The sequence below is a fragment of the Prunus dulcis genome, chromosome 2 (assembly GCF_902201215.1).
Source record: "Prunus dulcis chromosome 2, ALMONDv2, whole genome shotgun sequence".
Lineage (NCBI taxonomy): Eukaryota > Viridiplantae > Streptophyta > Magnoliopsida > Rosales > Rosaceae > Prunus > Prunus dulcis.
In genome coordinates this window covers 22,816,779-22,843,565 of record NC_047651.1, presented here as the reverse complement: position 1 = coordinate 22,843,565, position 26,787 = coordinate 22,816,779, and the positions used below count along the sequence as shown (strand labels likewise).

Sequence of the window (26,787 nt, the reverse complement as noted above, 5' to 3'; positions counted from 1 at the left end):
CATTAAAAATTTGCTTTGTTAGGGTCTTGATCAAGACTGTCTTCAAATAATTTTGATGTATGCTTGTTAAGGGTTGCAATTGCCGACATGACCCAAGTGACGACTCAAAATATGTACAGAAAATTAAGGGGGCGTCAACCCACATGACTAAAATTGCGAGTCAAATTTGAGTCAACACGTCATGACACGTTTAATAAATGGTGAATTTAGTTATAATGACCTACTTGCCAATTTTAGCACATGCTTGTGTCTTTTATTTAACAGGGGATGATTAAGTAGCTAGGTAGAGATCTTTCATGTGCATCAAGAGGATTAAATATGTTGGGTACATATATTTTATCAAGCTCCACATTTGGAAAAAAAAAAAAGAAAAAAAAAAGAAAAAGCGCAAGGCATAAATAAATAAATTAATTGGGAATAATGTATGTACAAGTTCCACATATTCTTTGCCTGATTTGTACAGAGAGGGGCCTACATATAAATATATTTATTTGACAGTTCTTGAAGTTGAACTAGTGTTTGATCGAGGGTGTGTATGTGTGTGAATATATGCATGTGTGTGTCCATAAGCTATGGACATCCACTAATTCATTTTCATATTTCTTTGGCAAGCCTTCTAACTCTCTGTTTTTCCACTTTGATTGGATAGCGAGAATCTAAAAAAGAAAAAGAAGAAGAGAAATTTTTAACTATGGCATACCTAGAAACTAGGGCAAATTACTTAAATGGTCCTCAAATTTATACTCGATTTACATTTTGGTCCATAAACTAAATTATTCTTTTAAATGGTCCACAAACTCTTTATTAATCGGCACTTTGGTCATACTGTTATATTTTCTGTTAAATTTAGTCATGTGAGCAGCACATGCTACATTGGAGGGGTAAATAAGACTTTTGACCTATGAATCACCCATTTATCACCATTGTATCACATATGTATCACCATTTTATCACCTATTTGGGAAACATAGGACTATGGACGGTTTTACCCTTACAACAGTAACATAATGTAACAATAGGATCAATGGAGCGATTAATATAGATTTGATGAACCATTTGAACGAATAATTTAATTGAAGGACCAAAATGTAAATCGAGTATAAGTTTGAGCACCATTTTGAGTAATTTACCCCTAGAAATTATAAACAACACATGCCATCATGGGGAGCCTAGCCCTCACGTTTTCTTCAATTCCAATTCCTATTCCCAACTTATCAAGAGAGAAGCTATTTTGTCAATTATTTGAAAGAATATCGTATTTGATTAATTCAGTTGTTCAAATTAACAAAATTGAGTTTTTCTTAAATTATATACCCTAGCTAGGCAGTCTTATAACTTTAGTAAAGAAAAGGCCAGACCCAGCCGGCCAGACCCAGCCAGCCAGACCTGTTCAAATTAAATTGGAGACAGAAGAAAGGTGAAGAATTAATAATACACACCAACAAATATTGTCATTGCTCTAACAACTCTATTTATGCTGCTAATATTACTATTAGTGTGTAAATCAACAAGGCTGAAAACGCTTAGCCAACCATCACCCTTCACGCATGCAAATCTTTGTTTGACTTCCATTCAGGGGCCTTTTGAGCAACAGCATCAGTTACCACCCCCCCACTTCCATTTTCCACACCTATTAGACGGTCCGATTCGCCTTCCCCAGCCTGAAACCAATTCGAAGGAAAAGAGAGGATTTCACACGTTAGTTTGTCATACAATGTTATAAAATAAAAAAATGATTCGAATTTCTATAATGCAATTAGAGAAATTTAAAAAACTGGCTCAAACCTGCAATGGCTGCGTTGCTTCTTCAGAAACCTTCTTTTGACTCTCGTGAGTACAAAAATAAGAATATAAAACCATCCCAATAAGTGCAACCAATATTCCTAGGATGTTCCTCCAGTCAAATGGATCATGAAGCAGAAGGTAACCAAACGCCAGCACAAGGCATGTCTTCAGATGTCCAAGAACCTGATAGGTGACGGGAGATGTCTTTCCAATCACAAGAAATGTGCTAAAATTTACAGACACAGAGATCAGGCAGGATATAATTATGAAAGCCTGCAATTCAGAAAGTGAATACATAATCAGTAATGCTTTCAAAGAAAAGCGGAAGAAGATATAATTGTTCAAAAAATTATTTCAACTCTCACCAGAACTTGAGTTGTGTACTTGAAAGCAAATACATTTTGATTGGTCAAAAACCAATCCAGAAATGGGCCAGAGATTAATAAAGTTCCTGATTGATACGGACATGATTGATACAAAAGTTGTGTTGAAGAAACCTTATGCTTCTTCTGGATGGTATTCGTCATCTGAAATAAACTAGTTAAGATATCAAACAAAATTGGATAGCAGAACCTACAATACCCTGCTACTGAGACACCTATCATCAGATTATAATTTTAATAACCATCCATACACAGAAAAAAGAAAAAGCCCTTGACAAGAGCGTGTGTGTCAGCTCTTTGTAATGACAAGTATCCAGCACTATGAACTGCCAGACCAGAACAGCTTCTGACTCGTACATGCACTTATGCTTTACAGGACGGAAACAACTAATATGGGAACTTCCTGGTCAGTTATTTACCTAGCCTTTCCCACCAAACAGAAGGGTACATTTCCACATAGAGAAGGCACATTTGTGCAACTTCTTTGCCTAATGCAGTCAACTATAGAAGTGTGTTCTCCATAAAAGACTATTAGAGTAAGGTTCAGAGAATATGTATCCATGACACTAGACAATATTATTTAAGAATTTTTAGGTTCAGGTATTTCCCTGATTTAATTATATAGTGGTGCATGTGTCAATGGTTTATATTATAAGGTGAAGTGCACATATATATTTGTCAAAAAAAGACAATATTGTTGAGGATACAATCTGAGCAACGCATGTTGTAATAACTGCAAGTAGAGACAAGACACTTCCTAGAGCATTGAGTTGAACATCAGTAACTGTTGCAATCCCAACACCAAGGAGGAGGACAAGGAGGGCAATCTGAATGCTCCTACTGCCATAACAGTAAAGTAAAGGCAATATTAGTACCGTCATAGGTAAAGAAATCAGAAATCAGAACGTAACACTATTGGTTAACAAATCAAACTTCACCTAAAAGGTTCAGACTAGAAGAGGTAACATGAATGTAGAGAGTGACAAAGGCGACTTCAATTTAGAAAACAATTGGACCAATGCATGTCGCAGGAATTCCATGGGTGATAGAAAGAGCTTGAAGCATTGAGCTAGAGCTCAATAATGATTTCAATCCAGATGTTCAGAAAAGAAGAGAACTACCAAGAGGAGGGTGGAAAGTCCAACTGTGATGTGAGAAGAGTGAAGGGATTGATGGATGTTAATCAGTAGGTTTAGCAAAGATTGATGTACATATATCAGTTATAAGGGCAAAAGAAGGCTAAGCAGGAGGCGAATTGAGTTGGTCAGAATAAGTGATGGCTTATGACAATTTGGCACTACAAGGTGCTAAAAGATAAAGAACTAACCTTGGTAAAAAATGGTTAGATTTCATGAGTTCTATCATTATCCTTAAAGAAACAGCTAGTTCATGATTACCAAGAAAAAAGAAACAGCTTTCCTCAAATACACCACCTTACCTTCACACATTTCCCCCCTCTTCCTCTTCCTCCACATATTTATTTTGTTTTTATTTATTTATTTAAGAAATAACAGCATTCTACTTATTAAAATAAATTAAAAACAGAGCACAGTGAATAATTGAGATTTTAGGGACAATCACATATCATAGTTCAAAGCATGAATGACCAATATCATAAGTCTATATTTCACAAACAAACAATTGGATTAGCACTGGATCCAAAATATATACACAGCAATATATAAATATGTATACGACACTAAAACTGTGCATATATACAAAGAATTGGCTTTGTTACTGGTTTAAACTTTTAAATATGTTTGAGCATATAAGTAAATCAGCATCTTAGTCAAAAGAAGGTAAACGGGTGTTTCAAGAGAAACCTGAATCTCTTTGCAAGGAAAAGGGTCTCCAATAGTACAGTACAAGGGATGATTGCCAGCTTAGTCATCTAGAATGCAAAAACAATAGAGTATCTCAGATATTCTAATATTTAGGAAAATGCTGAAACATCAAAGTTTTAGCTAAAAACCAAGAAGTCAAAATAAAATTGAAGGAGAAAACGTACCTGATAAAAGCCAACAGAATTGAACCCCAGGCTCAGATTTAACAGTCCAATTGAGATCCCATTCAGAATGCCAAACCCCGTAACCGTCTTCTGATCAAGAGGCTTGTGTTCGAAGAATTTCATCTTTAAAGCCACATGAAGGGAACAAAAGGTGACTAAAAGATGCCAGCTTGTCAAAGTTGTGGCTGCACAACAAATATGTATAACAATCTAATCTCAGCAACTTCCAATGAAACAAGTAAAGATGAACAGGATTGCTATAATATATCACATATAAATAAAATAATCCTGTATTCTCCTCATTTCTCCTCAAAACAGAACAACATTTAGTACTGGGCTTTACCAATGGAACATGTTTAACCAAATTGCTAAAGGATCCATGTTCCATCTCCTTGCTGCATATTAAACTGGTCAAATTATATTTCAATGCTCATTGAAGTGAAACTACAAATCGAAAGCTATAACATGTTGGAACACCAAGAATAACCCCATCATACCTTAAAAGAAAAAAGAACATGTAGTTACAACAATTGTTTCAAAAGCTCCAATTTTGTTACCTAAGTTCGTTATTCAATCGCAACAACTTAATCAGTTTCCTTTGTTTGCACACAGAACCTTTAAAGCTCGTCAATCTTCACACGCCTCTAAAACACCCCACAAAAACGCAATGAAGTTTCCAAAACTAGATATTTAGAAAATGAGGCAATCCAAATAAATTCAGCATTGAATGAAACAACACACACGGTCCACAGAGAGAAAAACAACAAAAATGAGGCAACAATATTATAAATGAGAATAACATTCAAACCAAAGAAAAAGAAGGAAACAGTCATTAAAAACTTACCAAAAGTGAAACCCAAGGAGCTAATGAGCGCCTTGTTGCAAATGACAATGGAGACCGATGAAACCACAGAGAGAGTCAACGCCCCCACTGTCCCCAGCTGAAACCTCTCGCCCTCCCCCATCTTTTGCCTCTGACCCAAGTTCAAGCTAAGCACAAACAACCCAAAAATCTTACAAAGTCAATATTTTTTTCCACAAAATGAGAAAAAAAAAATGCAGAAGAAGAAGTAAAACTCACCGAGAGTGGCAAAAACTGAGAACTGGGCAATCAAAGAATTGAAGGTGGCGTTGTCTTGAGGTGATCAAAGTCTCAGATCTGATGGTTAAGATTAATGGGTAAGTGGTAGTGTTATGAAAATGAGTCAATGGCTAATTGGGTAGGCTGTCCATACGCTTTGCAGTGGTTATGGAATTGGACGCTTGGCTTCGATGCTTCGATGATTAGAGTTAGAGATGCACCTAACAATTGCGTCAAACATCAAAATTCCTATTTCTAAGAGAGACGGAGAGGTCACAGCTCATAGCTCACTGAGTCAGTAGGTTCCGTGTCTCTATCCTTCTCTTTCCTCAACAATGAGGCGACGCGGTCGGTTAAAAAAGCTTTGGTCTTTGGGAGTTATATAGAAGATTTTTCTACTGAAGCTGGACCTGGAGGTTAATTCTCGCGCCACGACGTCGTTCCATTGTTTGCTCTATGATACTGTGACAAATGACACCCCATTAGAATTACATTGAGCTTAAGTTGAGCTGAGGAAATATCATCAATCAGCAAAATATTTCTCCAATCCCATTTCATAAATTTCATTTTGAATAGTGAAATTTGAACAAAAAAAAAGTTAGTGGGTAGTGCTCCATGGTCTCGAAGTTTCAATATTTAATGTCTAATTGTCAACTATGACCCAAAATTTCCAAACTTTATGGCATGTTTAAGCTTGTAGATCTAATAACATGCTGCGCATGATGTCACACCCTAAAAAATTAAATAAAAAAGAGTTGGTTTGGGAAAAGAAGAAAAAAAGAGAGTTACTGTTACTCTGTTTTTGTCATTGGTTTATTGGACGAGTGTCTTGGCTTAGAAACCCGTGCAGACCAAAGTCTTCAAACACCGGATGATTCAGATCCCAACTGGGGACTGTCTTGTTGTTTTTGTTTTGTTTCAATTCTCGGAGAAACAACTGCGAATTTATAACTGTTTTCTCTTTAGCGATAGATATTGAAGTTTAAATTGGAGGGTTGAAGTTGATGATGGAAAATTCACAAGATTTATGCAACACAGAGGGAGATGGGGATGGAAGGAAGGCCGTGGCTTCTACTTCTTATACCCCAACAGCAGATAGCTCTGGGTATCGGTTGTTTGGTCGTCAAGGGTCAGTGCACAACTCCTTGGGTGGAGGTCAAGGTGAGGAAAGAATTAAACTTTTGTCTGACATTATTGAACTTCTATGACATTTCTGGGATTTTGGGTATGTGGAATCTCTATTTAATTTCCTTTTCCTCTTTTCAAGTTTGGGTTTTGTCACTTGTCTCCGTTATCTGTTGAAAATGCTATGTTTTTAGCTTCTTGATTATCTGAAATGATGCTGATCACGGTTGTTTATATTTGGATGGAGCAATATTGAGTGGCATTTACTTTGTAGAATTGATTGGTCAGCTTGAATGTAGTTCTGATTTGTCACAAACTAGGGCTATCCTGTGCATAAGGTTTTTTGTTCTCTATTGATTGAAATTAGAGTTGACTTTGGATAACGAAAACCAATAGATGAATGAAGGCATAATGTAGAGGTTGTGGTAAAGAGGGCAGTTCACAATTATGTTCATAGTTGAAAAGAATGTGTGGTTAGTTAAATCTGCGAAGGGAAAGAGATGCCTGAAATTATAGAGGGGGAAAAAGATGGTTTCTTTGGGAATTTGTTTTCATCTCCACGCAAGTGATTAAACAAAAGAAAAAGAAACAATGAAAAAAATATTTGGAGTGGCATCACTTGCATTTTCTAGAGTAGGAGATGGCTGTGTCGAAAGGCTTGCTTCGTGAGGCAAGTAACTGCCTTTTATGTTGGACCTAGGGAAACTGAATTGCAAGCTGCCTTTGTTGGTTTCTTTGAGTTACTTTGCCGCAGAATGGCTCTACCAGCCCCGTCTCTTCCCAAGAGTTTAAGTATCGTGACAGTGAGGAGCAAATGCCATTGTTTCATGTGCAAGACTTCCTTTTTTAGTTTGACATATGCAAGAGTACAGATTTTTTATACTTTGTTGATGCATGCAGAAGAACTTGAATTAGGTTGATATAGTCTAGGCTTCTAGTAGTGCTCATCCAGTATGCCCCTTTGTCTAGTGGTTCAGGAAAATCTCATGTACAAGGAGGCAAATTATTGTTGAATGCCTCTTTTTAAAATTTAAAATCCATTGCTTGTCAGAACGCGGATAAAATTGCCTCATTCTTTCTGGAATTTCACATTTGTTTTTCCAGAAGAGTCTTTTAAAATAGCTAGGCTAGTTGTTCCCTCATATGCATATGTGAACAACTCGAATGCAGGATTTGAATTCCAATATCTGAATTTGATGACGACTTTAATCTGAGCTGAGAATGGTTTTCACTTCCAAATAAAGAAGTGAGAAGTTAGTTAAAGTGATCAAACCTGCCAACATCAATGTCTTGACATTGTTTACGGTTTACCTGCTACAGCCTATATTTGTATAAATACCTGTGTTCTTTTCTCAGTATTTTCTTAATTTGTTTTCTTACTGTCTGTCCTTTCCTTTTTAGCTGCTGATGTTTTGTTGTGGAAGCGGGGGCGTGTTTCCTTTGGTGCTATCGTTGTTGCTACAATTTCTTGGCTCCTCTTTGAGCGGTCTGGATTATCATTCTTATCCATTTGTTCAGATGTCTTGCTGATTTTGGTTGTACTGTTATTTCTTCGAGCCAACTATGCTGTTTTCAGAAATAAGTACGAATATTCTTACCCTCTTCACTTATATGATTGTCAACCTAGCAGTGAAACTGTTTTCAATGAGGTTAACTATCATATTCTTTGAGTAGACAATTACAAACATTACCGGAGCTAGTACTATCAGAGGAAATGGTTAATAATGCTGCAGCATCATTTCGTGTCAAAATCAACAATGTGCTGCTTATGGCTCATGACATCACGCTTGGCAAAGACTTTAGACTGTTCTTCAAGGTCAGTGTTATGTGGCATGTTACACTAATACCATAGGAACTACCTGGGCTTTGTAGCTGTCTAGCGAGTTTAGTCAGGCCTTTAAAGTCTCACCACTATGCTTCATTTTATCTGATGAAAATAGAGTACCCAGATGGAATGTGAATTTTCCATGGCTTGTAGGGTAAGTAGTTGGAACAATTGTAATCAGGGTAGAATATATATTTGGGATTCGATGTCTATCTGGCTGACACCAGATTAGTTGTCTTTTAACTTTGCATTTGCAAATATTACTGATTCGAATGAAGAAAGTATCTTACCAAGCTACTGTGCATTTGACAGGTGGTGGTTTGTCTGTGGCTATTGTCTGTCATAGGCAGCTTTTTCTCATTCTTTACACTTGCTTATATTGGTATGTGCACCATCCTCCTGGGCCTGTTAAATGAATGATCTGTGATGTCCCATATGAAGCTTTATTGTTATTTTTTGGCATTTCATATACCTTATGCAATGTTAAGCAGAGGCTATTGTGTTAGTTCTTCCAAACTTTGCCTTATTATTTGTCAAGTTCTGGACCCATTATGCCGAATTATGTTCTTGCAAAAACAAGGTGGGGGTTGATACATGTAAGTTTATTGTAAAGTTTTGTACTTATATTCTGCTTTAATGGTGGCAGGTTCAATCATATCGATAACACTTCCTGCCTTGTACAGCAAATATGAAGAGACTGTGGACAGGTGTTACGGAAAGATCCACCGACAATTTTCAAAGCATTATAAAATCGTGGATGAGGGTGTTTTCAACAGACTTCCGAGAAATGCACCCAAGGACAAAGATCCCTAATGCGGAAAACTTAGATGCAGACACATAAAGTCATTGATGGCATACCATTGAGTTTGGAATTTTGTTTTGTTATAAAGTTGCCGATATGTTGCTTCGCTACTGCTTCCTCATACAAGACCTAGCAGAGTTTTCCATTGTTTTTGTTCTGGTTCAGTCATATGTATGTTGCTTTCTAATTGTTTGATGAGGACGTGAAATGTTCGGTTACTTAAATGGGCAGAGTTTTCAGCATAGAATGGTTTCCCATCTTTAAAACTGGAGATGAATAAAGTTGGACAGGCTGAAATTGGTTTCTTGTGCGATGATTATGGATACAAATTTAATGAATCTGGAATATAGCAAAGCCATGTTTCCTTCTTTCCCCGCTCCGCAATTCAAGGAGGTTTATGCCTATCTCCATTAGCGGATTGTATATCATTTGAGTCATTTAAACAAAGTCACTTATAATCATATTCAATGCCTGACTTTTGGCCGTCCAGGGTGAACCCACAAAACACTAGACAGCTTCTGCAAATGCATACATATAATAATAATTCCATGAAACTTCCATCATAATAATAACTCGAGTATCTTGGCAACATAAGAAGATATTCACCATTTGTTCTACACATTACAAGTCAACACTCTACATGAAAAATTTTGCATCCACATATGATGACAGAAAGGTAAGTCATATATCTGCTAACTGCTTGCTCGTGGTACGTATTAAGCTTTAAGCAATTCATTGGCCTTGTCCAACCAAACAGTGTAAATATCATCTGCAAACAGAACAAAGTGCACCTGCAACCAATATAAAATGAAATTGCCAATGAGTTTTCTAGAATGCTCAACTGGTCAAGGGATTGATTACATTAGTCAATTTTTATTTAACTTCTAAGCAAGCTTGTTTGATAGCTCTCTCGATAGCTTTCAAACTGGGAAAAATGTTGTTTTCCACAAGAACAAATCATGGCCCTTCTAATTAAAGACATTGAAAATGTAGAACCAATGATAAAGCCCACATTAACACCATGTCATGAAGAAAAAATATGCATACATACCTCCTTTAGGTCATTCACAGACTCTCTAATTGTAGACAAAGCTACTGTGGCTGCTTCATCATAAGGATATCTGGAAGAATATGGCAATGATGAGGAGATTATTCTGTTTGTCATTTGTTTACAACTTCAAATCAACAAGTCCATACAAATTTCTTTCAGTAACAGATGGGGAAAAATAGAATAAATAATCTAATACTATCAAGCATGAGGTTATATGACTTGAGACCATAAATACACAATTTGCCCCACAACGAGAAACAAGACTATCTTTCAACTCCATGTGATGGAACGAGAGAAAGATTATAGATCAATTCAATACACCTCATGCAACATGATCAGATGTTACTATGATTCTTATCCTCCAATGTAAAGCTTATGTACTAGAGCACCAAGGAAGTTCTTTCGTCAACTTACCCATACACGCCACAAGAAATGGCAGGAAATGCAACATACTGAATGTTGTTTGATTTGGCTATGCTCAAGCTGTTCCTGTAATCAAGTTGGAATTTCAATCAGGAGTAACAAATTAAACTACCAAAAAAGCAGCAGCAAGAAACAGATAACAACCTGTATGCAGCACTCAGATAAACTTCCGGGTTACTGTCAGAACGATAGATCGGTCCAACAGTGTGAATTACATGAGAAGCAGGCAACTTAAAACCTCTGCATCAAGCACAATGTATTTTGATCACTGCTTATGTGGCGTACGAATCAAAAACCAAGTGATGCCATAAGAACAAAGAGTAGTTAAATCATGAGAACTTACGGGGTAATCCTTGCTTCTCCAGTGGGACAACGGACACCTGGCCTGACTTCTGGGACACTATAGCATGCTTGTAGAAGATCTGGGCCAGCAGCCCTATGTATAGCTAAAAGAGCATTGAAAATCAATAAAGTTACAGTGGGATCATTTCAAAAGATCAACATAGTAATAGAAAATCATATCGGAAAACAAAACTACCTCCATCTGCACCACCACCTCCAAGCATTCGCTCATTTGCTGGATTAACCTACAAAAATGTCTATCAATATGCAATAAACCATGCTCAAATTGAAGACAACTCACGTGTGATCATTGAAAGAAATTACAGTGAGAGCAATTTGGCAAATTCATGGAGATGATAATAACAGTGCATAATAACATTGAGAAAATCTAACAAATAATCTAATTTTACACAAAATTGAACATCCTGATTTGAGGTTTTGCTGTCCCAGTAAGGGAAAAACGAACATATTGACCATGTTAAGAGTCAAGACCCAAAAGGCTCAAAAGTTCCCTGCTTTCTTTTTCCTGTTATTTATCGGGAATCAAACAGAAGAAAACAAGAAGAAAACAGTATTACAAAGTCCAGAGAAATAGAGAAGGACTGACGATGGCGTCTGTGGAGCCGTCGATGAACCACTTGGTTATATCTCCCTTTTGGATGACAAGAGTGCTTGAAGCAGATAAAGGGAAGCGAACTGCTCCTCCTCCATTAGACATGGTTGAAAGCTTAACGGAGCAGCGATATTTTGCAGGGTTTGGTGCGAGTCTGAGTGTGAAAGCTGAGCTGAGAAATTTAGATGCTTTACTCAGGTGGCTGGGCATGGCACACTTGGCACAGGCAGAGAGAGAGAGAGAGAGAGAGAGAGAGAGAGAGAGGGCAAATGGGCACAATCTAATTTGTTGGTTTTGCTGTGTATATGACGAGCTTTGGGCCAGCCCAGAACCCAGGCCCAGTCACATAAGTTGACTTTCACGCGACCTTCTTCAACCTCGAACCAAGCTTTTCGTTTCCTTTTCTTCTTCTTAGTATCAGAACCTAAACATTTATCAACCATATCATCAAATCCTCCATTTACAGGGAGAGATGAGTAGGTCTCGAATAGATGCAATTCTCTCCACATTCGTTGCGGTGCATCCTCACGAGACCTCAGCTTTGCTGCACTCCTCATCTTGCTTCTTCTTTGTAAGCCTGTCTCAGCTGTTACTCTGTTTCTCCTATATTTTTCAATCCCTTTGCTTAATTGCATTACTTTCTTTAGTTTATGAATTGGGTTTTTGTTTTTTTAGCTTAATTTGATTATCAATGCAGATTTTGTGTGCCTACTTCGTGGTGCTTCCATTGCGCGATGAGGGTGCAATCTCTTTAGGCCTATCGAGCCTCCCGGGTCTGTTTGTGGGGTCTTTGGTCCTCACTTCGATTGCTGCGCCCGTTGCAACTCTCATTTTCTCTTTGCCGAATGTTTCTAAAGGCAAGGTATGTGTGTATCCACCATTTGCTATATACCCAGTTTGCATATGGAGTTTGAAATTTTTATTTTTACTTAAAAAACAAACCGAGGTAGCTGGTTCTTACCAGATTTTAATTTCTGTTTCTTTACATGTCGCTCTGTAATAGTTGCTTCTTGAAATTCCAGGCTTTGGTTTTAATGCACAGGTTTTTTAGTGTATCACTTGTTGTATTCTTCTTTCTCTGGCATTTCTCATCGGCTGGAGCACAACAAGAGGTGAAGGTGAGATGAAATCTCATGAGCTTACAATTACTTCTGATTTGGTTGCTTTTATACTCTAGAAATATGATTCTGGGTTTATTCATTCATATTGATAGCTCCCTTCTTTGTATATAGGGTTTGGTCACTATGTCCTCCAATTCAGTAAATGGCCAAAATGTTGATGTTAATCAAGCCACTACTGCATATTCCATAGGGTGGGAGAACCTTGGTTGGTTCTATGTCTCTGTCAGAATTGGATTGTTCCTCTGGGTATGAATATGTCGAAATCACTTTTTTCAATAACTGTTAGAAACTTTTTGTATGTATCGAAAATAATGTATTTATCAAGTTTTGTATGGTGATACAAGTTTCTTCTTTTTTGAAGATTGCCCTACTTAATCTAATAACAATTTCTTCGACTTGGGCTCGAGTAATCGATGTTATGGACAGTGAGGTATATATCCTGCCACACGAATTTGATGGCAACTAAAAAATTTTGTCACGCATTTAACTTGTTCTTTATTCAGTCAGGTTCAAGATTATTTGGTTTTATTGGTGCTGGCGCCACACTTGGACAGCTTTTTGGGTCATTGTTTGCCACGGGAATGGCTAGGTTGGGGCCATGTATGTTTGCTCAAACAGACTTTTGAAATTTGATATTTTCTCTGTGTGTGATGTGTGATGGGTTTTATACCATGCATTGTTTTGTTGCAGTTCTACTGCTATTTTCTGCATTGTTAATGGAGTTTGCTGCACAGTCATCAAAAGGGATAACCCTGGATGTATCCCATGTCCGTGTCCCTGAGGAATTATCACCCATCAGGTCAACTATATTAACAAATTTCTCTTTGATTTCTTTAACATGGTACTCAAACTGACAAGATATGTTTGCTGGAAGGTGGAATTTGGATCAGAAAAGTGAGCCTATGAATTATCTTATCGGTTACACTTTTGTAAAAATCTCTCTAGTTCTTGACTTGGTTTCTTCTTTGGTATTAGAGAAGCTGACATTGATCGGAAAAATGAGCCTGATGGGCAAACCATTCGCAACAGAGGAAATTCCCCTAAGTCACCTACTCTGGTGGTGAAACCTCAGATTTGGGCCATCTTAGATGGATTTTGGCTTATATTGGCATCATCTTACTTGTTGTATGTATCTTTGTTCCTGTGGCTGAGTGCAGTTATCTCATCATTCTTTTATTTTCAGGTAAGGCCATCCACTGTCATGAGTTCGAACTCAGTATAAATCAGCCTCTCTATCTGTGTTACTTGTCTTGATTGTCTGTAGATATGATGCCTTTCCCAGTATATTTTTATTTTCCTTTCCTCCTGTTTGCTGTCTGTGGAGGAACTACTTAATGATTTGGCATCTTCTTATGAGAGTTTTAAGGAACTGGCTTTCTGCTTTTTCCAAGAATCAGATAAATTAATGTACTCTTAATTTCATTTATCTGCTCAATGGCAGTATGATTCTTCTTGTGTATTGTGCTCCATTAGATTTTTTTAACTCTGTGTAGCATGCAGTGTAATTAACTTAAGCGCTGATGTGAATTTTATTAACCAACTCTTTCCTTTCATTCTTTCCGACTTTCTGCTGATTCTTATCTCTGTTTTTCTGTAACTGCAGAAAGTGAGTGTCATTGCCATGACCGTTACTAGCTCTCTTGGAAGAAGAAAATTGTTGGCTCAGATAAACAGCTTTATTGCTGTTTTTATCCTTGCTGGACAACTTACCATAACGGTATGCGGTTCTTAGGATGAGCTTTTGTTATGTAGTTATTGTTTTCTCTAGTTTTTAAAGTAATTAACATGAGATATGCTGTGTAGAATGTTTCCTTACTGAAAGTGTATACTGATTAGCTAGTTCATGTTTGCAGCTGTTTTTAAATTTATCGCCTTTCAGCTTTCCTGTTGAAGGCTATTTAGGTGCCCTATCCTTTTAGATTTCTGTTGTAACTAGAGTGAAGAAAGAAAGCTAGTCTCATGCCTGGATATGTTTCTATTTCTAGACATTTTAAGAAAAATTTAATATTCTTGAAGCAAATCGGGGAGCGTTTTTAGAATGCCGACTTGTCGGATTTTGATAGTGTTTTTAGAATGAATGTTGCTCCGAAAGTGCCATGCTATGTAACTGATCTATTACATGGTTAAACTGTGTATTTACTGATGTATTTACCATCTTAGAATTCCAACAAATGTTTCCTCTTATGCATATATATTATATCATCTATCATCATGGGCATTTATCTATAATCACTTTCCTATGTTTTTATGGCACTTTCACAGGGGCGTTTTCTAACTGTTGTGGGGGTTACTACAGCTATTTGCGCCACTCCATTTGTTGCCTTCTTAAATTTGGTTGCTATAGCTGTCTGGCCAACTTGGGTGGCCGTCGCAGTTTCTGAGACCCTCCGGAAGGTTTGTATTCTCTAACTTCTGGGTTCCGTTTTTACCCTTTCAAAGTTTATCTTATAACTCAATTTAACCAAGATGTCTGCAGGTAAATTGCTTGAAACATGTTAATTGTATGTAAATATGCATGGGTGAATCTTTTTGCATTCTGGGAGAAAGATGATCTTACAGTTTTCTTTCCTGTTTTTTTTCTTTTGTGCAGTTTGTCACTTATGTTGTGACCAGGCCTGGCAGAGAACTCCTATTTACTGTTGTCTCACAGGATGAAAAATACAAAGCCAAGGCACGAGCTTCTAAATTCTTTTTACATAGAAAATTGGTTTTTTTATAAAATATGTTCATCCACGAAACTGTGTGACTTGGTGCTTGCTGTTGGTGTCTTAGTTTCCTCTATATGAGAAAGTGCTTTAATAACTTTGATGCATGCATTGGCGCTTGCTATATAAAGTAAAACACCAAAAAGAAGTCTTCGCTATAGCCATTCCACTCAATACAGGATCTCTTATTTGGTGTCTTATTTTGCATTAATTGTGTCATGTGCAACTTTAAGCAAATCACCGAACTATTTGAGACATTATTTCACAAATTACATGATACTGCAGGTTTGCATTGATGTATTTGTTCAAAGACTTGGAGATGCTACAGCAGCAGGAATGTACAAACTACTTTTCAGCACTGTTGATGGAAGAGCATCAACTGTGTCTCTTTACGGCCTGCCTGTATGTGTGAAATCTCATCCCTCTCCCGTTTTCTTTTTCAGTTCGGGTATAAAAACACAAATTTGGTTCCCTGGACCTTAATGGTTCCTTCTCCCCCAAGTCCAATGGTGGAGGGTGTATCCTGTTCTATAGTTGTTTCTTAAAATCCTGTGTTTAGCTTTATGAATTGTTGTCGCCCGAGTTTTGTTTGGCACCTGGAATTTGTAAAGCATTTGCATCTTTTTTCCTGACAATTTCTCTCCATCAAAGAATAACGAAGTATCTCTCTTTGATCTTTTCCAGGTCTGTTTGCTGTGGATAGTGATCGCGTTTCATTTAGGCCGCCGTCAAGCAGAACTTGCAAAGCTCCGGACTCGTTCGACTTCCTAATGTTTCCTCATCACATTTTTAGCTGTTTATGTATGTAAAGATGAATCATTTATGAACTTTTAAAGAACTACAATTATAAGAAGTTTTGTTAGCTCTTTTGTTATAGACATTACACAAGGGCAGCTTGCCAGTCAATTTTTTTGTATATGATGTCATACGTAACGTAACGCATGTGCCTTTTAGCAAACGCATTAGTAAATTAACAAGCCAATATTAACCTTTGAATCTACCGTGTTTATCCACGTAAGCATTGATGATTAATTGGAAAAGAATTGCACTTATACGGATTCATTAATAAAATCAGATTTGCAAGTACACAATACTGTGATTGCCATCTCAATGCCACATCTATTGTGGTAACATTTTTGTTTTATTCATACACTAAGCTAAATACTCTAAGGTGGATGGTAAAAAAGATGAGCATGCTTGAAAGTCATCCATCCAGCCTGCACCACCTATCTATCCCCTGTACCAACTCTATGTTTTCAACTTGTTAACGCCATGGAAACCTGTCAAGCATCAACATGCCTTCACAATATTAGCAATCATGGTAGGAAAATTGTATGGCAGCACATTACAAGATTCTTAAGATATGAATCAGTTTACTCAAATGTGTGGAAAAGGATTACAACAAAAAGGTGCAAAAGCAATTTTTTCAGTGTCTGCATTTTAACAAGTAAGGAAACTATTTTGTGAGAAATCCTAAACCCTATATGAGAAAGCCAGAAATCATACAACACCAAGTGTGTTCTGAAGAAATTTTGGGCAGAATCGTATTGCCAGCCATGCTTAGGATATGAGAATGGCATCCGATTTAGAACAGACTAGAAGGTTTGCAGGAGAATCTGTATTTTTCATTTTACTTTTTCTGGAGAGGTGTTGGAGGTACACCAGAAGTTTGACAAATCACCAACAGCCCAAGACGGCTGAGCAAGGCAACCAATCAATTTTTACAAAGCTGTAACTTCACTTTCTTTACCCATGATGCAAAATATGACACGCTAACAGAACAACTACAAGAATTGCTGGCCAGTCAAGGACAGGTTTCTTGGAAAGCTCAGCAACAGACACAGCCCTTAAGGTTCCATAGCAGGCTGTCCCGTGATTATGGATTAAGTTTAAAACAAGAATTGCTTACCCAAGTGCTCAAGTTCCGCGGAGAGAATAGACGCGGTCTCGAATTAAGTTCCTTTCCCAATCTGCTATATCCTCAAATGCATATTCAGGAAGATTCTCAAAGGACTCCTTCCATGGATCATTCTTGGTCAGATCATAGGTAGCTCCACGTATTGCCCTCTTATTTGGGCCACAAGGTCTCTTGGAAGTTAGTGCATCGTATGCTGCATTCAGCTGCACATAGTCACAATAGCTGTCAAATTTTTGAACAATTCCTTAACTGAAGCAATGAAAAAAATATCACTTTCTTGAATAATATGGTCATCCTTCAGGTTTCATAACCTTTCAGACTTCATAAAGGTCTAAAAACATTGCTGGAATGCTAAAGTATTGCATGTTAAAAGGCTGTCAGCAAAAGGATTTTGGCGTTGTGCATTTCTCAATGAAAGATAGAGAAATAGATGGATAAACAAGGACTCACATTCATTCCAAGGTACCAGTACATGTAAGCAATTGCAACAGCTGGGGCCCTTCCCAGTCCAGCAGTGCAATGCACATAAACCTTTCCTTTTCCCTCAGATATGGCCCATTCTAGCGATGAAACTGCTTTAGGTAGACCATTTCGCAAGGAATCTGGATCGAAATCCTTTGCCTACAACGCATTGATATTAAAAAAAGAGTAAGGAAAATGCACATAATTTAAGTTTCCATATCCCCTAAATGTGATTTCTATTATTGTAAGATCCAGAAAACTTATTATATTGTTGGTCCTGAAAGGTTTCCAACATCCAGAAAAATTGTTTATTGTTGGTCTGGAATGTTTTCCAGAACAGAGCATGAGGCTTATGCAATCCAAAATCTTGTGTCTAGAAACCAGCCATCAGTAAGATGCGGGCTAAGACAAAAAATTATGCTATGTTTAGAAAGTTTGGGACCTTGTCCAAGTCATTTTAGTATGAAACCCTATGAATATACTTTATCTGTTAAATAAACGTTGCAAAGGATTTTTGCTTACCGGCCTCCTCATGTGACGGATTCCAAGTTCTTTACACCTTTTTATTATTGACTGCAAGTCAATTCCCCAATACTCAACATCCTTGTCCTGCTGCAAGTTTAAAATGTATGCCACATTCTCTTCTTCCTTCAGGTGATCTATATCTTCAGGTTTCTGAGGCTGGGAGCCCACAATCAAGTCATCAGTTATCAATGTGTAGTTCATGCCTGAACATTGGACAGGAACAATCATATTAGTTGAAGTAACCAGAATGAATTACATGGTACTACTCTTTCTACTGGTAAGTGGAATGGGATTTGCTTGTTTCTTTAACATGTCGAAAAGTGAAGCCTGTTCGCTTAAACTTGACCTATTACCATTGTCCTAGTTATTCTGAATTCAGAACAAGAAAATGCAACATAAGGTTCTGGTTCCTTATTGATTGATAAAAACGGAAATCCGAATCCTCAACAACCTCAGCAAAATGGCATTCCTTGCTGCTTAATATCGTAGTAACATGCATACACATATGAGCATGATGTGATCATACGTAGCTAAAATAGTCAAGGTCCTAGCAAAGTGATGAACTTATCCCCAAAAGAAAAACAGTTTTTTATGCCAAAAAAGAGGGAAAGAAAAGGAAAATCAGTTTCTGCAGCGGCAATGCAAACTTTTCTGTGGCACCCACTTCCATAAGGGAATTTTAAATTAGGCAAGAATTTCTTAAAGAAAAAGGTGCAATGAAAAGTTAATCAGTAACTATCTCAAAGCACTAGTACTCCATTTAAGTAAGTAAAGATCAAAAGTGTGCAACTGGGTCATCGAGATCATACACGCCCACTCTAGAAATATGTGAAAGGAAGCACTACAAACAACTTTTCGTTCTGGTCATTACAGCACATAAAGGAACAAAAATTAAAATACAGTAACATAGATTTCAAATGGGTTGTTAATAAACTGCATTTAGCAAACCAAAAAACTAATCTTTTTAACAACAAAAAAACCAACTAATCAGAAAAAAAGAGAGAGACCCACAACACTGTCCACTTAAAGCAAGACTCTTTGAATTCATATGACAACTCCATCACAAGAAATGATAATAAAATGAAAACAAAACACAGAACCATCCATAACAAACTGATTCTTATAAAAGCACAATGAAATTACAAAAAAATGTCTACAAAATGTGAATGCTTGACATATAAGATGGGGACGAGACTGACCCAGATCATGGTGATACTCATATGGGTTCCTCATCATCCTCTTCATAGCTGTGTTGTACTCCTCGATCGTGTTCTTGGAATTGGAGGGTCTGCTGCTTGTGGGGTTCTTTTCAATTCCACAAGAAACTTTGTTCAATTTGAAGGAATCATTGGAAACCATGAAACAATTGCATGGAGATTTCTTAATCTTCTTCAAAAAGACATCATTTTCAAAAGGAGCTATGAAGACTGAACCAAAACAACTGTTGCCAACACTCGCCATTTCTCTCCAGCTTCTTTCCCCGTCTTCTCCCTGTTAGTTTGGAAATCAGAAATTTATACCATACAAGTAATCTGTCCAAAATGCCCTTGGCCTGCACTCAAATTCCCAATGTGAGGCCAGTGAATCTTCCAAGTTCCCAAGATTAATTTTTCTTATGCAACAGATTGATTTAGGATCAGAAAATCAGGTTGCCCATGGACCATATTATTGGTTCACTAAAATCCAACCTTTTTAGTAAACTATTTTGGCATGTGGTTTTCACTTTTCAAGAAGTTTAGACCACTTTTCAAAGACTTCACCTTTTGTCTACAGCCAGCCATGAATGGTTTCATTTTCTAATTTTCTGAACTTTTGTTTGCAGTTGATAAAGTGTACCTTCTCTCCTTCTAGTGGCAAATATTTAGGCTTATTAGAACAGTAGCCTTTTCCTCTGTTTTGGGTCAACAACAAGAACACATATTCTTTGCCGATCTGCATCCGACTATCAAATAGTGGAGGCGTGAAACAGGCCGTATCGGGTTGTTGTAATTTGATTATAAATACACAAGAAACATATTAAATATGATTAAATAATTAATCATGGGTTAGAGACCATCAAATTGTTGCCAGACAAACTCAAAAAACGTATCTAACAAAACTAAACTGGTGTCATTTCACATGAGAACCTGCATACGTGTACACTGCTGTGGCTACAAACATCAAATCATATTCTTATTTGTCTCTTGGGTTTATTGCCTTGATTGTGTTTGAATAAAAACTCCAAAACATGGCTTTTTAGGATCAGAAGACACCTGCACCATGGTTGATGTTTCATGTCAGATCAACACTCAGGCAAGCATATGTTCTCAACCCAACTTTGCTTCTCTCTAGCTTTTCTACTTTTTCTAGTTTTCACTGCAGAATTATGTTTATCATGAGGATTAGTAGCAAAAAGAATATTGATCATCTGTCAAATTTTCAGCTAAACCAGCCAATCATCTATCAAATTCCTGCCCATGTACGATCGTACGCGTAATCCAAGTCTCAATTATTTGTACACAGAAAGAAAAGAAAAAAAAAACCAAAACAAAAAGTGGGGGATTAATGCTCTTGTTGTGAGTTTGGTTTGATGCATACTTTAGGATCAATCAGTTAAATCCCCACTCAAACAACACAAGGACAGGTGTTTGGTCTTTGGTTAGTAATAAAATCCCCCACTAAACTCTGCCTGCTTGATTTAGATGGTCCCCTTGAAGGAACATTGTGAGTTGAGTTGTGGCTTTCATTATCATAGATAGAGGCCAATTAGCCAAACCAGAAAATACTAAACCAGAATTTTCGAGTCCTTTAAGCCCATCCCACCACACTCATTTAAATTTAAACTCAACCTGGAGATGAGAATATCACTTGTTATACCGAATCTGAAGTTGATTTTCACCTGTCCTGGTTGAATGGCAAGTGCCATTATTTGCTTCATTTTAGTATACTTTATGTCATTAATCTTATCTTGTGGCATGAAAAAAAAAAGAAGCTTACTTTATGGCTTATGCGCAACCTCTTTTTCTATTTGTTTAACAGATTTATTAGCAGAACCAATTACAAAGAAGAACATATCAAAAGGTATGGATTGCAGAAAGGCAAAATACATATCTGGTCACACAACTATATATACATAATTATATTATCTTTCACAAAAAAATGTAACTATGGAATGCTACTACTTGGCCATCCTGCTGTAGTATTCTATAATTTCTCGTAACGATGAAGAAAAAAGACAAATAGATAAGGTCTTATTACTGTGTTTGTTAAGATAAAAAGTTCCAATTGGTAATACATAATACAAACAAATAGATATTTATCCCCACCCCCACCCCCACCAAAAGCCCCCAAAAAAGAAAGACAATATGTAAGTATGTACATTTTCTATGAACCCATATCCCCAATTTTCCTATATTGAAAATTGAAAAATTAAACCTCAATTTCAAGCACTTTTGCAGTTGGGTTTTCTCCTCTAATTTGCTCGTGTGCCCCATTGACCCCAACACCTCCTTCTCCCTTTACAATCCCAAGTTTCACAAAAAGTTCATGGCCCCAATCCCATATGTGCAGCACAATGAAAGTCCCAATTCCACCAATGAGCCCGTAGGCTATTGAGTAAGTCAACGGCATCAGTATCAACGTCACAAAGGCTGGGATTGCCTGTCGCATGTCGTCCCATTCAATCTCCACCACTGACTTCATCATCAGCACCCCAACCAAGATCAACGGCGGGCCCACTGCCCAAGCTGGAATTGAAGCCAATAACGGCGTGAAGAAAAACGCTAAAAAGAAATACCCTGCCACCGTTAGTGCCGTTAGCCCCGTACGTCCCCCCTCCCGTATACCCGTAGATGACTCAATAAATGCCGTTACGGGTGACGTGCCGAGCAAGGACCCCACCACAATTGATGTAGCATCTGACATAAAAGCAAAGTATTGACCTTCGAAATTGCCGTCTTCATCCGCAAAACCAGCGAATCGAGCCATAGAATATAGAGTTCCGGTAGTATCGAGTATATCTACGTATAAAAATGTAATTAGTGCTTCCCAAAAATACCCTTTTCCTATACTTTTGAAGCTCAAGGCCCCGGCCGTACTCTCGATCGTATGTACATCCACGACCTTCTTGAAATACTCATAGGCAGAGTCACCTGCCTCCGTATTTGGAAACGCCGTTACCTCAGTTTTACGGAACCACGAAACGGCCGTTACAAAAACAATGCCGTAAATCATAGCTCCTTTAACATTTTTCACCAAACAATACGCAATGATTATGAAGCCAACGACGCCGAGCCAAAACGTCGGGCTTTCCATTCGGTCACGGAGACACAAAATATCGCCAGACACCGTTCCGCCCTGAATCAAACTAATGGTGCCGTTAGCGGCCGCTATGACGGGAGCCAACGACGCCCGAGACGAAGCGGGGCAGGCTCCGAGTGTCACTAGCGTCGACGAACTGTACCCGATTAACCCGATTCCCTGGTTGCTTTGCAACCCGATAAAAGCCAAGAAGAGCCCGATACCCGCGGAGGAGCTGATCCGAACCGGCTTCGGAACCAGTTTCGCGAGTTTGGCGCGTAACCCGACTGCCGAGATGAAGAGGAAAATCAAGCCTTCGATGAAGACGGCGGCTAAGGCGCTCTGGTACGAGACATTACCCGACCCGTGAAACCCGACGACTGTGTAAGCGAAATAGGCGTTGGCGCCCATTCCCGGGGCTAAAGCTAGAGGGAGATTAGCGAAAACGCCCATTATGAGACAGCCGATCAGAGAAGAAGCGACGGTGGCGACGATGAGGTCTTTGCGGACCCGGTCTAAGCAGGCGGAGTAGCCCGGGTTGACAGGGTCGAACTTGCAGGAGGGGCCGGGTTGGATGACCCGGAGGTTGGGCCCTGTGCAGTTCTGGAGGGATTGGGTCGGGTCGGAGCAGAGCTGGACGCAATCGGATACGCTGCAGGTGCCGCCGGAGTCGGAGAGGATGGAGGCGTTGACGGCGAGGATGTAAGCCATGGTGAGAAACGTGGCGGTGCCGGCCCGGAGCTCGGTGGTGAAAGTGGAGTTGCGCTCGGCGAGTTTGAAGTGCTTGCCGACTCGGGTTTCGGCAACGTACTTGTTGAGGCGAGTTAAAGGTTTCAAGGGGCGTGGTGGCGGTGGCTCGTGAGGCTCCATGACCATTGAAGAAGTTTGAAGTTTGTGTTGTGTTGCGGGGTTTAAAGAGCTTGAGAGCTTGAGAACTTGGAAGTTTGCTGGTGTTTGCTTAATTCGGTCTATACATGGAGATGGCGACGGTGATGCGGGCGTGGGCTCTGTTGTATGTATGTGTTTTTATATAATAATATGAATATATACATAAATGTAGATAGAGGGAGAGAAGTGGAAGATTAGTAATGCCAAAATGTTATTTGCGTGTGAAGGGAAAGATTCCAAGGGAGAGGGATCTTTTATGCAGTGAAAGGTATCTCCAAAGTTGGAAATTGTATTTCTATTGGATCTTTTTAGTGTTGGTTTTGTGTCTAGAGTTGTGCTAACAATCTCAAGTAACACATGATTGGTTGTTCACTGTGGATGTATCAAATGCTATCATCACTTGCATCAACACTCACCTACGTTTAGAAAAAAAAAAACTATGTAATTTTATTACTGTGCTAATATCTTGTTTTGTCAACAATAATCTCAACTAAATCGCCAATAATGACTTGAACTTCTCTAATGACATCACTTACACAAAAAAAGTCAGGATGGGTATTTGAATTATGGGTATCATATTGAGGATTTCGTCTACATTTACTAGCACATGAGTATCACAATTATTCTTATTCCTAATTACCTAAAAAATTAAGAATTATTTTAGTTAGGGAGTAGTCGATCTAATTCCAACTCATTATTTCTATATTCATAATTTTCTGATTTATGACCTGTCTATTTCAAGTAAACGTATAAATTTCCCAAATAGACTTTGACTAATATATATATTGTATAAATTATAACAATTTTATCTTTTAAAATAAAGTCAAAGCATTCGTTCTTGACAGACGAAAACATAAAAACGTTGATTGCATCTTTCGTCTTTCTTACTAATCATGATGTGAAAGTTGAAGAAAAACTATGCATTGAATTTACCCTTAATTGGTTACCTAATCATGCTCTTTCTTTGAAAGAAATTCCCTAAACATAATCTTGACAGCAACAATCATGGAAATTTTTATTTTTTTTGACATAAACGTTTTTGCCAAAGCATTCATATGTGGTCAAATAGGACGATCATTATCATATATTTATTAAAATGAAATTATGAAGGATAGGGACACTCTTGTTTTGTGAGGTGAGATTAAATTAAAAAACTTTATAAGTAATGCATATGTCACTTCAAAGAAGAACACAATCAATTGTGAGCTGTGGTGTTATTTCTCAACCTGAAATATTGTGACCAGACCAAACCCACCAAGACCCGTAACCAAATTGGTTAAAGTTCAAAGTCAAATATATATATGGTGTTTGTTTTGATTCAACCACTCATTTTGGTTCATAGAATGTGGGAACATGTAACGATAGTGGATGTGGCTGCTGCTGCCGTCCAGTTTCCAAATTTAAAACTGATGATGATCGCAGGTGGAGACAAATAAATAATAAAACCCACAGGTAATGCCTTGAGAGGCAGAAGTTGACTTTTATCAACCAGAGAAAAAATTGCAGTACAAATTGTTCTTCTTGTCTTAATAGTTTAATTAGCATTTTGTTATGAAAACTGCCGCTACTTTGTTGTTTCTGTGTTTTCACACTCGACGTCGACACCACCACTCTCCCTAATAATCATTTCATAATATATTTTTCAAAATATTAAACTGGCTTGGGATTATTCAGGGGGGGTTACCAAAGTGATTGTGGCCTTCCTCTTCCTCTCTGCTTGACACCGAAGATTGAAATTGGAAGGAGAATATTCATAGCTGATACTTATTTTGTTTGTTTTTGTTATTTATTTTAAATCAACGTTAGCGATTAATTAATTGAAACCAAATTACCAATCGGGATCAACCTTAATTATCAGCATAAGAACTTCCGTCTGCCTCTGTGTGTTGTGTGCTTAAAGTTATGATGCAACTTGCGCAGCTGGAGCGAGTATATATATATAGAAAGCTTGGGGTCAAACTGCAATAATTCCCACCTTTCAAGGATCTAATAGTGGATTCCACGTAAGATTATTTTTTTGGTAACCTCTTATTCTAACCAAGCTGTTAATCAGTAAAACCCGTCTGTCAATTTTGAACTATTCAACCAAATTAATGTTTTCTTAACAGTGTACAAGTGATGTTAAAGATAGTCAGAGTCAGTGAATCGTTAATGAAAATGAATTTCACAATTTTATAATTGATAACAACTAAATAAATTTCATAACTTTATAATTGATGACAACTAATTACACACGCATAAGCGACTATTGTAAATACGCATTTGAACTGATTTTTTGTTCTTTCTTATCTAGATAGAGGGCCTAATAGTCGAATTACTGTGATATCTTCCGTACGTGTTCATGCAAAGTTGGGTGACTATCTATCATGATTCATGAGAGTCATTAATTCTGGCCAATTGTCAAAGTTTGAGAGGCCCCAGAGGCCCCAAACCCACCATATATAGTAATTAATTAAAAGAAATTTGATGAACATATTCATAAATTCAAGCAAGTGTGTAAAGCTCTTCAATTATTGAGTGACAACTTCACGAGAGCGGTGTCCTTGTTGGTGAAGGCACAGTAGTTTTCAGAATTGAATGCCATATCTACTTCCATGGACACTTACTCAGACAGGATATGGGCAAGAAAAGAAGACTCTCTGATCATATCAGAAATTGCACAGCAGCTCACAGACATGTATGTATTATAAATAAATATATATATATATATGCCAAAAATCAACATAGTAAATGAAAATGGGGCTCAAAGTTGTTCGAGTTAGGTATGTGCTTTAAAATGTGCCTATAAATTTGCAGGCTTTTTTGTTCCAGGAGAATTAAAGAGGAGAAAAGAAAGAAAGAAACCCAAGAAGAAGCTGCCATGCCAGCTATTTGGTGTTGAAAAAACAGACACCATTCAGAAAAAGAAATTGCGCCCTTCTTTTTCCATGCCAAACCGACCTACCTGTTCCGTGATGACTTTTTTTTTTCCCACCAGCAAATCATATTTACCTGCTGCCATTGTAATTATAATATTATTAATGAATCAGCTGGTTTTTAAGCAATGTGATCAGTCGTGCCTCTTCAGCTGGATGCCATTATTTATCTGCTTTCTGTGAGAGGGAATTATAATCAAATCATGGTAATGTAAAATTTTCCTTTAGATGATTATGACAAGCACAAAGGGATAAATCCTTGAGGGATTCGGATTAAGCAGGAATTGGCCACCGCGCCCCCCACCATGAGGAACTTTTTAAAGTCCAGAAAAGTAATAATCATATGTTATATATCATTTAAGACAAAGTTTCTTTCTTGTATAAGTTAAACCGACAATGATGGAGGACATATTTGAGAAGGGTTTTAATTAGTTTTAGAAAAATGGCATCTCATATTATCATTAGGTTTGCTGGACCCGCAATTTGCCCCACTTGTATAATCATGTAATCTAGTAGGGTGATGTAAGTTGAATTTCG

General features: G+C 37.7%; 6 protein-coding genes across 7 annotated transcripts; 2 read left to right on the top strand and 4 right to left on the bottom strand.

Moving 5' to 3' along the window:
• Positions 1–1,395: 1,395 nt before the first annotated feature.
• Positions 1,396–5,620, bottom strand: LOC117619006 (UDP-xylose transporter 3-like). The gene is made up of 8 exons (XM_034348823.1): positions 5,258–5,620; positions 5,021–5,166; positions 4,177–4,361; positions 3,992–4,059; positions 2,876–3,008; positions 2,151–2,312; positions 1,786–2,058; positions 1,396–1,661 (listed from the first exon to the last, which is right to left on the bottom strand). The coding sequence occupies exons 2-8, from the start codon at positions 5,139–5,141 to the stop codon at positions 1,542–1,544; spliced, it is 1,062 nt and encodes a 353-aa protein (XP_034204714.1). The 5' UTR covers positions 5,142–5,166; positions 5,258–5,620; the 3' UTR covers positions 1,396–1,541.
• A 409-nt stretch (positions 5,621–6,029) lies between these two features.
• On the top strand, positions 6,030–9,315 carry LOC117620032 (reticulon-like protein B16). Its single transcript, XM_034350122.1, has 5 exons — positions 6,030–6,418; positions 7,784–7,964; positions 8,057–8,198; positions 8,520–8,589; positions 8,854–9,315. Exons 1-5 carry the CDS (start codon positions 6,262–6,264, stop codon positions 9,018–9,020), a joined length of 717 nt encoding a protein of 238 aa, XP_034206013.1. The 5' UTR covers positions 6,030–6,261; the 3' UTR covers positions 9,021–9,315.
• Positions 9,316–9,525: 210 nt separating this feature from the next.
• Positions 9,526–11,710, bottom strand: LOC117620033 (macro domain-containing protein VPA0103). Its single transcript, XM_034350123.1, has 7 exons — positions 11,433–11,710; positions 11,022–11,070; positions 10,827–10,929; positions 10,628–10,723; positions 10,475–10,549; positions 10,061–10,130; positions 9,526–9,800 (listed from the first exon to the last, which is right to left on the bottom strand). The coding sequence occupies exons 1-7, from the start codon at positions 11,646–11,648 to the stop codon at positions 9,726–9,728; spliced, it is 684 nt and encodes a 227-aa protein (XP_034206014.1). The 5' UTR covers positions 11,649–11,710; the 3' UTR covers positions 9,526–9,725.
• A 118-nt stretch (positions 11,711–11,828) lies between these two features.
• Positions 11,829–16,206, top strand: LOC117620030. 2 transcript variants are annotated; one of them, XM_034350119.1, is made up of 13 exons: positions 11,829–12,009; positions 12,136–12,300; positions 12,461–12,556; positions 12,671–12,805; positions 12,921–12,989; positions 13,063–13,159; positions 13,250–13,358; positions 13,535–13,742; positions 14,163–14,276; positions 14,822–14,953; positions 15,150–15,230; positions 15,550–15,666; positions 15,949–16,206. In XM_034350119.1, the coding sequence occupies exons 1-13, from the start codon at positions 11,911–11,913 to the stop codon at positions 16,033–16,035; spliced, it is 1,509 nt and encodes a 502-aa protein (XP_034206010.1). In that variant the 5' UTR covers positions 11,829–11,910; the 3' UTR covers positions 16,036–16,206. The 2 variants fall into 2 exon arrangements, with proteins under 2 accessions (XP_034206010.1, XP_034206011.1); XM_034350120.1 differs by having other exon boundaries at positions 11,905–12,009; positions 12,481–12,556.
• An 86-nt stretch (positions 16,207–16,292) lies between these two features.
• On the bottom strand, positions 16,293–20,017 carry LOC117620031 (phosphoglucan phosphatase LSF2, chloroplastic). The gene is made up of 5 exons (XM_034350121.1): positions 19,369–20,017; positions 18,167–18,372; positions 17,633–17,803; positions 17,174–17,385; positions 16,293–16,544 (listed from the first exon to the last, which is right to left on the bottom strand). Exons 1-4 carry the CDS (start codon positions 19,628–19,630, stop codon positions 17,182–17,184), a joined length of 843 nt encoding a protein of 280 aa, XP_034206012.1. The 5' UTR covers positions 19,631–20,017; the 3' UTR covers positions 16,293–16,544; positions 17,174–17,181.
• A 1,396-nt stretch (positions 20,018–21,413) lies between these two features.
• On the bottom strand, positions 21,414–23,629 carry LOC117617521 (adenine/guanine permease AZG1). Its single transcript, XM_034346927.1, has one exon. It carries the CDS (start codon positions 23,321–23,323, stop codon positions 21,578–21,580), a length of 1,746 nt encoding a protein of 581 aa, XP_034202818.1. The 5' UTR covers positions 23,324–23,629; the 3' UTR covers positions 21,414–21,577.
• Between the last annotated feature and the right edge of the window lie 3,158 nt (positions 23,630–26,787).

What these genes read in the sequence shown, in the direction of transcription:
- LOC117620030 (XM_034350119.1), top strand. Translation starts at nt 11,911, where the DNA reads ATGAGTAGGTCTCGAATAGATGCAATTCTCTCCACATTCGTTGCGGTG. An exon ending in CCTCATCTTGCTTCTTCTTT is followed by an intron (nt 12,010 to 12,135) that starts GTAAGCCTGTCT and finishes TTATCAATGCAG; the next exon opens with ATTTTGTGTGCCTACTTCGT. An exon ending in CATCATTCTTTTATTTTCAG is followed by an intron (nt 13,743 to 14,162) that starts GTAAGGCCATCC and finishes CTGTAACTGCAG; the next exon opens with AAAGTGAGTGTCATTGCCAT.
- LOC117620033 (XM_034350123.1), bottom strand. Translation starts at nt 11,648, where the DNA reads ATGCCCAGCCACCTGAGTAAAGCATCTAAATTTCTCAGCTCAGCTTTC. An exon ending in ACGGCTCCACAGACGCCATC is followed by an intron (nt 11,071 to 11,432) that starts GTCAGTCCTTCT and finishes ACATTTTTGTAG; the next exon opens with GTTAATCCAGCAAATGAGCG. An exon ending in AGGTGGTGGTGCAGATGGAG is followed by an intron (nt 10,930 to 11,021) that starts GTAGTTTTGTTT and finishes ATGCTCTTTTAG; the next exon opens with CTATACATAGGGCTGCTGGC.
- LOC117620032 (XM_034350122.1), top strand. Translation starts at nt 6,262, where the DNA reads ATGATGGAAAATTCACAAGATTTATGCAACACAGAGGGAGATGGGGAT. An exon ending in ACTTTAGACTGTTCTTCAAG is followed by an intron (nt 8,199 to 8,519) that starts GTCAGTGTTATG and finishes TGCATTTGACAG; the next exon opens with GTGGTGGTTTGTCTGTGGCT. An exon ending in CTTTACACTTGCTTATATTG is followed by an intron (nt 8,590 to 8,853) that starts GTATGTGCACCA and finishes TAATGGTGGCAG; the next exon opens with GTTCAATCATATCGATAACA.
- LOC117620031 (XM_034350121.1), bottom strand. Translation starts at nt 19,630, where the DNA reads ATGGCGAGTGTTGGCAACAGTTGTTTTGGTTCAGTCTTCATAGCTCCT. An exon ending in TGAGTATCACCATGATCTGG is followed by an intron (nt 18,373 to 19,368) that starts GTCAGTCTCGTC and finishes TCCAATGTTCAG; the next exon opens with GCATGAACTACACATTGATA. An exon ending in ACTGGTACCTTGGAATGAAT is followed by an intron (nt 17,386 to 17,632) that starts GTGAGTCCTTGT and finishes GACTATGTGCAG; the next exon opens with CTGAATGCAGCATACGATGC.
- LOC117619006 (XM_034348823.1), bottom strand. Translation starts at nt 5,141, where the DNA reads ATGGGGGAGGGCGAGAGGTTTCAGCTGGGGACAGTGGGGGCGTTGACT. An exon ending in AGTACACAACTCAAGTTCTG is followed by an intron (nt 2,059 to 2,150) that starts GTGAGAGTTGAA and finishes TCTGAATTGCAG; the next exon opens with GCTTTCATAATTATATCCTG. An exon ending in AAGCAACGCAGCCATTGCAG is followed by an intron (nt 1,662 to 1,785) that starts GTTTGAGCCAGT and finishes AATTGGTTTCAG; the next exon opens with GCTGGGGAAGGCGAATCGGA.
- LOC117617521 (XM_034346927.1), bottom strand. Translation starts at nt 23,323, where the DNA reads ATGGTCATGGAGCCTCACGAGCCACCGCCACCACGCCCCTTGAAACCT.